This window comes from Cervus canadensis, chromosome 8 (assembly GCF_019320065.1).
Source record: "Cervus canadensis isolate Bull #8, Minnesota chromosome 8, ASM1932006v1, whole genome shotgun sequence".
NCBI classification, from domain to species: Eukaryota; Metazoa; Chordata; class Mammalia; order Artiodactyla; family Cervidae; genus Cervus; species Cervus canadensis.
In genome coordinates, this window is record NC_057393.1 from 29,815,396 (window position 1) to 29,827,787 (window position 12,392).

The window sequence follows — 12,392 nt, forward strand, 5'->3', positions numbered from 1 at the left end:
GTTGTAGGACTAGGAACAGAAAGCTAAGAGGGAAAAGGGGTTGAGTCAGAGCAGAGCTGGGCCTGCTCTTCTGCATCTCAGTCCAGGAAGCGGAGGATTCCAGCTCCATCCTTTAGAACAGGCCCTGTTGTGATAGCCTGGGGGACTCAGAACGATTCATATGTAAATATGGGAAAGCCTGGGGGAAATGCCTACCCTATTCAAAGGATTTTAGGGGGTTGTGGAGCATTCCAGAGCTCTGGGAAGATTCTATTCTGCCAGCCTGGCCTTGGACCCATGGGAACTCTTGCACCAGCATTTTGGTGCTGCAGGTATGTCCGGGGTTGCTGAAACCCCCACAAAAGCAGGTAGAACAGTTGGCCGCCTCTTTCAAGTGCCGCTTGGAACCTCGCCAGTTGAGAGATTTTCCCCAGCAAAGAGCCAGCTTTCAGAGGCAAGGGAAGAGTGAGTGGCTGTTCTCTTTAACTCTGCTTTGGAATGTGGTGGGTAGAGTTGTGGGAAGCTGCCGGTTAACTGAATCGCTTCCTAGGAACTCTTCAGAATGAGCCTGGGACCGCGCACTAACCTTAGGGCATGGGGATGTCTTGGGATTTTTTGGGGGGGTGGGCGTGGGGTTAATGAAACAAAAAGAAACAAAAGAAACAAACACCCATCCCTATTGGTTTTATCACAGTCAGAAGTTTGTGCTGCCAGCTCCAGCTGCTTATCACCTCCAGGGCTGCCTGAGGAGGAGAGTGGGACTAGTCTGCACGTTTTGTTGTTAGCTGGTGCTGCTGGGCCTCAGTTTCCTCTGGAGTGCTTCCCCATTCGCAGATTTTATTGTTCTTACAGAAGAGTGGAATTTTATGGTACCTGAATCATTTCTCCTTGGTGCATTTTACCTTTACTTAGTGCAGATGGCGTCTTCTGGCCCATTGTGGTAAAAGGACTAGTTTGGGTTGAGTAATTACCTTGTTTAATTTGCTCAACAGTTCTGCAAATGAGGATGTTGAGGCCCAGAGGTGAAAATGGACTTTCTCAAGGCTCCCCAGTTAAATAATAAGGGAGTGTGAGTTTCATGGGCTCTCAGGGTAGGGGGCTCTCTCTAACTTGTTATTCAGTTGCTCAGTCGTGTCCAACCCTTTGTGACCCCATGGACTGCAGCACGCCAGGCTTCCCTGTCCTTCACCATCTCCTGGGGCTTTTTCAAACTCATGTCCGTTGAATCAGTGGTGCCATCCAACCATCTCCTACTCTGTTGTCCCCTTCTCCTCCTGCCTTCAATCTTTCCCAGCATCAGGATCTTTTCTAATGAGTTGGCTCTTCACATCAGGTGGCCAAGATATTGGAGTTTCAGCTTCAGCATCAGTCCTTCCAAGGAATATTCAGGATTGATTTCCTTTAGGACTGACTGGTTGGATCTCCTTGCAGTCCAAGGGACTCTCAAGAGTCTTCTCCAACACCACAGTTCAAAAGCACCAGTTCTTCGGCACTCAGCCTTTTTTATGGTCCAACTTTCACATCCATACATGACTACTGGAAAAACCATAACTTTGACTATATGGACCTTTGTTGGCAAACTAATTGTAGATCTTTTTTCCCCCTTAGTGTATGTTTGGAATAATGGAATAACAGTTTTACATTTGGAGCCATTTCAAGCCAGATGTTCCTAGTTGGACCTAATCTTTGAGTGTTAATGTGTATGTGGAGCCTGGAGATGACACGTATCTTCAGAAGTGCCTAGCATTTTATCAGGGGTGAAGTGAAAGTCACTCAGTCGTGTTCAACTCTTTGTGACCCCATGGACTTATACAGTCCATGGAATTCTCCAGACCTGAATACTGGAGTGGGTAGCCCTTCCCTTCTCCAGGGATCAAACCGAGGTCTCCTGAATTTCAGGCAAATTCTTTACCATCTGAGCCACCAGGGGATGGTGCCCAGAAAACTGCAAATTAGCAAAAACATCCCTCAGGGATGTTTTCTGTTTTTTAAAGTATTTTCAAAAGTTTATAAACCCACCTGTAGGGGGGAAAAATGGCTTTGTGATATTTTAAAAGAATTGTTATTATGATTTCTTTCTCTTTTTAAATATAAATAAAAATCTGATTGAGTCTCAGTGTAGGTTGCTGGGTTCAAATTGATGAGTGCTCTGGCATCTTATACTTTCATGTATTATAGTTAATAGAACTTTGATTCCTGGGAGATAATAGCTTCCAGGGGATTTTTAAGGTTTGAGGGAAATAAGCCCTGACATTTTCTAGTTGAAATTCCAGGCTAGGGAGGCAGAATGGTGCAGGATTAAGTGGATTAAATTCAGGATTTGGATTTAAATATATTTAGATTCAAATCCCAGAACTGCTATTTACTCACTACAGAGGCTGGGACAAATTGGTCAGTCTCTCAAAGCCTGGGTTTTCTTATCTGTTAAATGGGAATAATAATACTACTTCAGAGTTTTGGTGTGAATATTAAATGAGTAGAGGGACATAACATATAAAGTGCTTGACACATGGTAGGAATTCAGTAAGTGTTCTCCCTTTTCAGAAAGGGAGAAAATAAATTTCTGTGTTGAAAATAAATTTCTCTTCTCAACTTGCTGCTTCTGGCAACTGTATTTGGGACTGAAATTCCATAGGTTTGAAATTGCAAATAAAATTTAAAATAAGGCCATTGAAAATTTTATGTAGACTACAATTAATTTAGTCATAATTTAACACTCTGAAGTAAGACTTGAAATTTTGTCATTCATTCTATCCAAAAAAGTAGTTCCAGAAAGAAAATTTCAAATTTTGTCTTATTAAATTTTATCTTGAATAGTATCAAATTTATAGAAAATTGCAGTGGTATACAGATCTTTATTTATATTTGCCAATATTTAACATTTTGCCATTTTTTGTTTTCATTCTCTCACTTTCTCTACCCATACCCTCACCCACACATGAACTTTTTTTCTTTACTATTTGAGACTAAGTTGCATATGTTGTGCTCCTTGGTAAGTACCAGTGTATAATATGGATATTTCCATACATGACCATAATAGATGTGCCATTTCAGGAATTTTTTTTAATTAAAATTTTTTATACAATTTTAAGCATTATTTTCTATTTACAGTTACTACCAAATATTGAATACATTCCCTGTGTTGTACAGTACATCCTTGAGCCTATCCTATACCCAATGGCTTGTACTTCCTATTCTCCTATCCTTACATCACGCCTCCCTGCCCACACTGGTAACCATTAGTTTGTTCTCTATGTTTGTGAGTCTGCTGCTTTTTTTGTTATAATCAGTAGTTTGTTGTATTGTTCAGATTCTGTTATATAAGTAATATCATGTGGTATTTGTCTTTGTCTGACTTGCTTCATTAGCATAATGCCCTCCAAGTCCATCTATGTTGCTGCAAATGGCACATTTTTGTCCTTTTTTATGGCTAAGTAGTATTCCATTGTGTATGTATACCACATCTCCTTTAGCCATTCATCTGTTGGTGGAGACTTAGGTTTCGTCCAAGTCTTGGCTATGGTATATAATGCTGCTATGCTTTATTCCTGGGTGCATGTATCTTTTTGAATTAGTGTTTGTTTGGTCTTTTTTTTTTTTTTTTTTTCCAGATATATACCCAGGAGTGGAATTGCTGGGTCATGTGGTGGTTTTATTTTTAGTTTTCTGAGAATCCTCCATACTCTTTTCCATAGTGACTGCACCAATTTACACTTCCACCAACAGTATAGGAGGGTTCCCTTTTTCCCACATCCTTGTCAACAGGTGTTAATTTCTGTTCTTTTCAGTGATGGCCATTATGACAAGTGTGAGGTGATCCCTTGTTGTGGTTTTGATTTGTATTTCCCCTAAGGTTAGAGATGCTGAGCATATTTTCCCGTGGCTGTTGGCCATCTGCATTTCCTCTCTGGAAAAACGTCTATTCCGTTCTGCCCATTAAAAAAAAAAATTTTTTTTATTGAGTTGTAGGAGCTATTTATATGTGTTGGGTATTAATCCCTTTTGGTCATATCATTTGCAGATATTTTCCCCTTTCAAATATTGGCTTTTTATTTTGTCAGTGATTTCCTTTGCTCTGCAAAAGCTATTTGTCCTATTTGTTTATTTTTGCTTTTATTTACTTTAGGAACCAGATCCAAAAATATATTGCTGCACTTTGTATCAAAGAGTGTTCTGCCTATGTTTTCCTCTTAAGAGTTGTATAGTATCTGATCTTACATTTAGATGTTTAATTAATTTTGAGTTATTTTTGCATAGAGTGTGAGAGAATGTTCAAATTCCATTCTTTTGCATGTAGCTGTCCATTTCAGGAAATTTTTTTTTTTTCAGGAAATTTTTAATTGGTTTAATCATGTAGCCAATCTACAGTCTATACTGTATTCCAGTTTCATCAGTTTGTCCTATTAATGTCCTTTTTAGCATTTTTTCCCTGAGATCAGGATTCAGTTCAGGATCACACATTGCCTTTACTTGTCATCTCTTCAGTTATCTTTAATTGGGGATTTGTCCTTAGGCTTCTTCTGTCTTTTATGACATAACGTTTTGAAGGTTACAGATCCCTATGTCTGTGTGATGTTTCCTCAAGATTCATTTCAGATTATGTTTTTTTGACTGGAATATCACATAGGGATATTGTGCTGTTTCTAGACATGACATTTGGAAGCACATGATGTCTTTTTCCTTAACTGGTAGTGTTAATTTTGAATAGTAGGTTTTGGTGTTACCTATTTCTCCACTTTAGAGTCACTTTTTCATTTTTGAATAAGTAATGTATAGTAACCAGTTTTAAACTATGCAGATATCCTGATCATCATCAAAACCCTATCACTAACACTGGAATCATCCATTGATGGCTTGTGCCTGAACTAAATTTTATTTTGATGGCTGCAAAATACTGATTTTTTTTCTAATTCTGTTATTTCTTATATATGTGTGTATATATATATATTTATAATTTTATTTATTTGTTAATAGCTGTGCTGGGTCTTCATTACGTTGTGAAGGCTTTCTCTAGTTGGGTTGAGCAGGGGCTGTTCTTTGTTGTGGTGTGCAGGCTTCTCATTGTGATGGCTTCTCTTGTGGAGCTTAGGCTTTAGGCACCCAGGCTTCAGTAGTTGCAGCACTCAGGGTTGGTAGTTGTGGCTAGCTGGCTCTAGAGCACAACCTCAGTAGTTGTGGTACACAGGCTTAGTTGCTTGGCATGTGGGATCTTCCCGGACCAAGGATTGAACCCATGTCCCCTGCATTGTCAGGCGGATCCTCATCTAGTGCACCACCGGGAAGTCCTCTTCTGTATCTATTAGCTGACATTCTACCGTAAGAAAAAGCATTTCTCTTCTCCCCTGTTTATTTATGTACGTATATATTATTGATGAGAGTTTATGGATTCTTATTTTAGTCAACAGATTAAAATTCATTGCTGTGTGATTAAAATTCATTGCTGTGCTTATTTATTTTGATACTCGAATTGTACAGATTTGGCCAGTGGGAGCCCCTTTAGTTTGGTTCCTTGCCCTTTCAACACAGTCCCATCATTTACTTCAGTGTGTCCTTATTTTCTGCCATGTTTCAGACTCATCTACCTTTCTGTTGCCTTGGAAAGAGCCATTTCTCCAAAGAACTCTGGTTCCTTTTACTGGAGATTGGGTTTTAGAAACCAGAATCTGAGTTAACACTTTTTAAACATTGGAATTCCTAAATTCTTAGTGAAGGGGCAGTGGGGAAGAGTTTTGGAGACTAAAATCTGCTGTGAAAGCTTAGTTTTCCATAAGTTTAATAGTTTGACCACTTGTGTTTTCATTTCTTGCTGCTGCTGCTGCTAAGTCGCTTCAGTCATGTCTGACTCTGTGAGACCCCATAGACGGCAGCCCACCAGGCTCCCCCGTCGCTGGGATTCTCCAGGCAAGAACACTGGAGTGGGCTGCCATTTCCTTCTCCAATGCATGAAAGTGAAAAGTGAAAGTGAAGTCGCTCAGTTGTATCTGACTCTTAGTGATCCCATGGACTGTAGCCTACCAGTCTCCTCCATCCATGGGATTTTCCAGGCAAGAGTACTGGAGTGGGGTGCCATTGCCTTTTCCGTTTCACTTCTTAGATCTGGGTAAAAATATTCTTGTAATCCTACTCAGACTTGCTAGTATGTTTACTTACCAAAGTTGTCATTTTTTAAAGTGGATCTTAAGGAATTTGAAATAAACAGCAGAGATTGCTTCACTGTTGAAATTTTCTTTGTTGTTTATTTTAGCATTTAACATCTATTTAAAATAAATGCCATCTCATTTTATATATAAGATAGTAGATCTTTCATCATATATATCTAAGTAACAGGTATTTGTAAAAGCTAGTGACAACATGCATTTGTTTTCAGTTTTAGATCATGTTTTGTGGCTGCAGAGGTTTTTTTTTTGATTGAAAATACTGTTAAAGAACTTCATATTTATAGTACATTTGTATCTTCCAGGATATTTGAAGTAACAGAACTTGCTTGTGAGTCTTCATTATTGTTTTGACAGGGAGAAAGAACGTGAAAGTCGTTCAGTCATGTCTGACTCTTTGTGATGTCATGGACTATGCAGTCCATGGAATTCTCCAGGCCAGAATACTGGAGTGGGTAGCCTTTCCCTTCTCCAGGGGATCTTCCAACCCAAGGATCGAACCCAGGTCTCCCACATTGCAGGCGGATTCTTTACCAGCTGAGCCACAAGAGAAGCCCAAGAATACTGGAGTGGGTAGCCTATCCCTCCTCCAGAGGATCTTCCCGACCCAGGAATCGAACTGGGGTCTCCTGCATTGCAGGTGGATTCTTTACCAACTGAGCTATCAGGGAAGCCCAAACAATTCTTAAATATTTTATTATATACTAATGTTAATCTGCCATCACAGTAATTGGGTTAAGGTAGGCCATACAGTCACCCAGATCTCAGATAATTCCTACCTAGTTCTTGTCTTTCCTTTAGCTGGCATTGTTATGTTTCCATAATATTCTTTTTAACATGTGCTATATCAGTGTTTATAACTTCCAGCTTGGAATCTCTGCTGCTAAGTTCCTGAAACAGGTTTTATACCTAAGTGAAAACAGTCCTTTATAAGAACAGCACCTCCTTCAGCCTCCTTTGCAAGGTTGCTGTGGCCACTGGTTTGTCCTCATAAAATGGGCCAGCTGCTTGTTTTTAGGACAGATTCTAGAAATGGTATCTCACGATGGGAGAAGGTCTGTCTGCAAGCTTGCTCAGCTCTTCATCTTTGTGATTAGAATGGACTTGGGGATCAGATTTCCTGATGGTCAACAATCATGAGACCTTCGGTTCTCAAAGAATGTGCTCTTTTCAACTCAAACTGTTGCAGAGGCCTGCTTTCATAGCTGTTGACCCGTTCTCTTTTTCCTTCCAGAAATGACGCTTCTCTCCTCCCAGTCTTCATCACTGATGGCCCCTTCTGGTTCTGTGTCCACTGAAAACCCAGAGCAAAGGATGCTAGAGAAGAGAGCCAAGGTGATAGAGGAACTTCTTCAGACAGAAAGAGACTACATCCGGGATCTGGAGATGTGTATTGAGCGGATCATGGTACCCCTGCAACAGGCACAGGTGGGAACTATGGGAGAAAGTGAACTTTGCCATGAACATGGTTCTCCAGGCCTTAGGCTTAGGGTACGGGAGCACCATCCTGTCACTTATCAAGTCCACTATTAACTTACTAACTTAAGTTACTGCAATGACTCCTAGGACGTTTCCTGTTTCTGTGGCTCCCTGAAAACAGTTCTAGTGAGTCTAGAATTAGCACTTTATGCTTTACTGGGAAGCTGTGCAGTAATATTAATATAATGAAGTCTGGTGATGGTTTTCCTGGCTGTAGCATCTGATTTACAGGTTTATTCCAGAAACTCTTACTAATGAGTGTATGCTAGACACTCTCTTAAATGCTGGAGATGAGGCAGGGGGAAGGTTAACAGTATCCTAGGGATTTACAGTCAATCCTGTTGCTTGTTACTTGACCACCTGGGCTCAGCTTGGGTGTGGACTCCTGGAGCAGTCACTCACAAGAACTCTAGGAAGTGGATGGTGCCATCAGATTTGGGGTCCTGGGTGGAATTTGTGTCTCAGTATAATAATTGTACAATTATTATGCAGTTACAGAAATTGGTTCTACAGTCATTTTACTATGGTAATGGGGGTGGGGGAGCAGAAAGTAGTTGGATCAAGGACAAAAGGTGACACTGAAGGTGATGTTAGATGTTCCCATTCTGGAAACCTCATGAGAGTGGTGAAGATAACCTTGAGCAATTTTTGTATCATCCTTGAAGAGATGTTCCTAATGTGAATGATACGCTATTAATTTTATTTCCATGCATCTTTGTTTTGTTTTCCTTTCTCAGATACCAAACATTGATTTTGAGGGGCTTTTTGGAAATATGCAGATGGTGATTAAGGTCTCAAAACATTTACTGACTGATCTGGAAATCAGCGATACCATAGGTATGAGCCCCTGCTGTTATTTCAGAAACAGGTTTTGTTTTTTTTCTTTTTCTTTTGTAGGAGACAGGAGAAGAGCTCTGGTATTTAATAGTTTTACTGGGAAAATGAAGTTTTAGTCACTTAGTTCCAAGGTTATTTGGTCTACTTTGTGGTGATATCAGATGCTTGCAATAGAAGAAATTTTTGTTGTTACATGGTGTGATATTTTTCAGATTGACAGTTGCCGTCTGTTAGTGGGTCATGAGATCATTTTAGGACCCAGTAACTCAGTGGGTTTATCTTACAGCTAAGGAACCAATCACATTTAGATAAACCCCAGTATTATAAGTAGGCTACTGGCAGATTCGTCCAACTTTGTGTAGGAAGAAGACATTGTCTTTGTTATTCTGGTCAGGAACAAAGCTGCCATCTGTTCAGGAAGGGGAATCTGTCTCTATCTTCCAAGGCTGTCTGTTATACAAACATCCTTGGAAATCTAATCTGGAATAAAAGCTGTCCCAAATCATGTAGAAGTGACATGGAGAATTGATCTTCAAAAGGTTGCCTTTCTTTATCTTTACTCTTATTAATAAAGAAATCTGCTGAATGATTTATTTAAAAAAATTAACACCCAGTATATATATAGTTCCAATGAAATAGAAAATATCAGAATGCACTGTAAATAATAACTACAGTTTTTGAAATTTTTATTTCAGTTCTACATATATGTCCACTGAGTCATGATTTAAAATGTGTTTATTCACGTGGGTCATTGTCAAAAACGTTTGGAAAACAATTATCTATTTCTTATAAACAAGGGTATTGTGTTATCTATTGCTGTGAAACAAATTATACTAAAATTTAGTGCCTTAAAACAGAAACAGGTCACATTTCCTTTGGTTCAGGAATCTGGGAGTGGCTTAGCTAGGTGATTCTGGCTCTTGGTCTCTCATGAGGTTGGAGTCGAGCTGTTATTTGGGCCTCCATCATCTGGGGCTCAATCAAGGATCTGGTCCCAAAAGTTCACTCAGATCATCAGGCCTCAGTTACTTGCCATGTAGGCCTCTTCACCTTCATGGCGGTGGCAGCTAGCTTTCCCCAAACTGTGTGATCCAAGAGAGAGAGGCGGCTTGAGATGGGAGCCAGTGTCTTCTATAACCTGATCTCAGATGTGACATGCCATTGCTTCTGCCATATTTTACTGGTCATACAGACCAGCTCTGGTACCATGTGGGAGGGGACTTCCTATCACTTTGGTATTTTATTAAAATCAAAGTGACAAGATGCTATCACAGTTCTAACCATCCCACTACACATATCACAACATCCAACAGAAGGAAAAAGTGACCCTGTGTCATTTAAGGATAAGCGGACCTTTCCAGAGCCCCCTCACTGGAATTCTCTATTTTTCATTGGCCAGAACTGGTCACATGCATATGCCTACAAAGATCACAAGAGAGGGGAATGGGCTCATGATGTTGACTTAAGCTAGGTGGTGTTGACCTGACTCACCAGGGAGAGAAGTGGATATAAGAATAGTCAGACCTCTGCCCTCCTGCAGAAAGGGGTGGTGGCTGTGGGATGGTAGGTGATAGTGCAGCTTTGTTAATGTTTCTCCAGGGTTTAATTCCACATACCCTTTCAGGATATGCCAAGCTTGACTGCACTTGTTCCCTACAACAGCCCTATGAGGCTGACCTGCTATTAATCTTAGTTTACAGATGAGGAAACTGAGACTTTTGCAGGGGAGTAATTTGCCCAGGGTTACATGGCTAGTACTCTGTTGGATTGACATTCAAACTCCGGTCTTTCCTGTTGTCTCTGCATATGCTGTTAGCCTCTGTACAGAACAGCTGCTTATGTATTAATAGTACTTTATGGAATAGCAAGAGAAACTGAAGACTGGGGTCCTGCTCTCAGTCTCCCTGGAGAGGCCAGAGGTAAGGCCAGAGGTCAGGGAAGTTGAGGAAGGAGACGCACACATTGACTGGAGGAAACCATGGTGACCCCATTTTTATAGAATGATGTTATTACCTGTATATTATGACAACAATAAAAGAAGAAATGAAAACAGAATATCCATAATCTCACCCCATACAATTTCAGCCATTTTGTTTCTCCCCTTCCCCTCTTGCCCTAAGACACCAGGAATTTAGGTAGCAGACTGAGATGAGCTGAAGGCACGCAGAGGATGGGGGAGGAGAGGGCCTGGGAACCAAAGGGCTTATGGCCTCAGAGGAGGGTTAGCTTTACAAGGAGGGACAGTGTGCCGTGACCATGATATACAGTAGGCAAAACTGAGGCTGAATGAGCGCTCCAGGCTGGGAGCTTCAGTCTTGGTCCACAGGAGGCCAGGCAGTGCACTCAGGGGGAATTAATAAAGGACAAGGTTTTGCATATCTGATAAGGGAAGGTTCTGGAAAGTCAGAGAAGGCAAATTAAAACATTGTTCAGCCACTTGCAAAGGGCAGATTGACTTGAATTGCATAAGCAGTGTTTTATTTTTCTTAAGTTTATTTTAATATGTAATATATATTTTGATATATAAATATATATTTTAAGTGTAACTTGCTTTTAATATGTTCACATGGCTTAAAATTTGAAAGGTACAAAGAACTGCTTAATGAAAACTCTATCTGTCCCTGCCACTTAGCTTTTCTCAACCAGAAACAACTCATGTTATTAGTTTTCTTATATTTCCTTTTGGAGATTCATAACAGAAATGACATATGTATTTTCTCTACCCTGGTCCCCCATCTCCATTTTTTTAAAAAAACAAACTGCTCTGCAGTATGCTTAACTCCCCTTTTAAAAGTATGCCTCCCAAGCAGTTTTTAATCACCCAGGAATAGAAATGAAGAAAGTATACAGTGGATAATGTGGTAAAACTCCAAGGTAATTCAGGATGCTGGAGGAAGTGTCTTTGAATTAACTTATAAGCCTGATTAGAGAAGAATTCTAGTGCAGGCAGGCCAAGGGTCCACAGGGAAGGAGAGAATAGTCGGTGTTCGGGGGCTTGGATGACTTAGAACATGAGGAGGTTGAGATGAGGAAGAAGTACCAGGAGACTCTGAATATGTGGTAATATGTAAGGAACTGGCTTTTAATTATCTTAAACCTGTCCCACAGAAAGAAATATATTTTACATCACGGCCAGGATACATGTCTGTGTGTGTGTGTGCGCATGCTTTCACTGTGGCCAGTGTTTTCTGTTCTGTTCTTTTCTGTTCCATTCTGTCTCCTCAAATATGTGTTGATCGTACCCATAAAGTAGATTCCATGACCTATTCATGGGTTGTGACCTAACTTTGAAAAGACACTGTAAATTAAGGCATAGCATTACTAGGTTGTAGTTGATGTAGAAGAGTCACAAATCGGGGGAGGGGTTGGAAACCCTTGAATGGAGATGTGTGCAGAGTCATGGGTGTCAGCCTGAAGGTTCTAGGAGTGCTGGGTCGGGGGGGGCAGGGAGGGTGGAGGATACGAAGGGAAGAAGCCAGGCAGATATCAGTTGGTGAAAGTGGGTGGAGACACTGGTGGCTCAGGGTCTCCACGGTGGCCCTGAAGGTCAAGAGGAAGCAGCCCCACTCTTAAACTCCTGGGCCTGTTGAGCTGCAGGGTTAGACAAAGTAAGGCTGCCAGGGACAGCAGCACAAGTGTGATGTGTATGGACATAGTCCAGGCTCTTGGAGGAAGGAGCTATAATTAAGGACACACATTTCGTTTAAGTGAAAAGTGCTCTGCACGAGAATAGGAAGTTCCATGGGACATGACATGGAGGAAACAGGGGACCTTGTCCAGAGAGAGCTGGGGCTCCCTGAGGGAGTGGTTCATGCCCAGAGCAGCTGGGAGAGAGAGGTTCCTGTAGGGAAGCAGTAAGTAGGGCCATATGTTGAGGAAGAAGCTCAGGAATGAGAGGACGCTGTCTTTTGGGGAGCAGTGCAAGCTGAAGAAGGAAGGAGC

At 40.9% G+C, this 12,392-nt stretch overlaps 1 protein-coding gene across 2 annotated transcripts in view; it reads left to right on the forward strand.

Annotated features, from left to right (window-relative positions):
• Nucleotides 1-12,392, forward strand: part of LOC122446048 (dynamin binding protein) — a 114,046-nt gene that overhangs the window by 82,263 nt on the left and 19,391 nt on the right. For both annotated transcript variants that reach the window (XM_043475748.1, XM_043475749.1), the window contains 2 exons: nucleotides 7,369-7,562; nucleotides 8,351-8,450. In XM_043475748.1, the coding sequence (XP_043331683.1) occupies nucleotides 7,369-7,562; nucleotides 8,351-8,450 (294 nt within the window). The remainder of the gene's footprint in view (nucleotides 1-7,368; nucleotides 7,563-8,350; nucleotides 8,451-12,392) is intronic.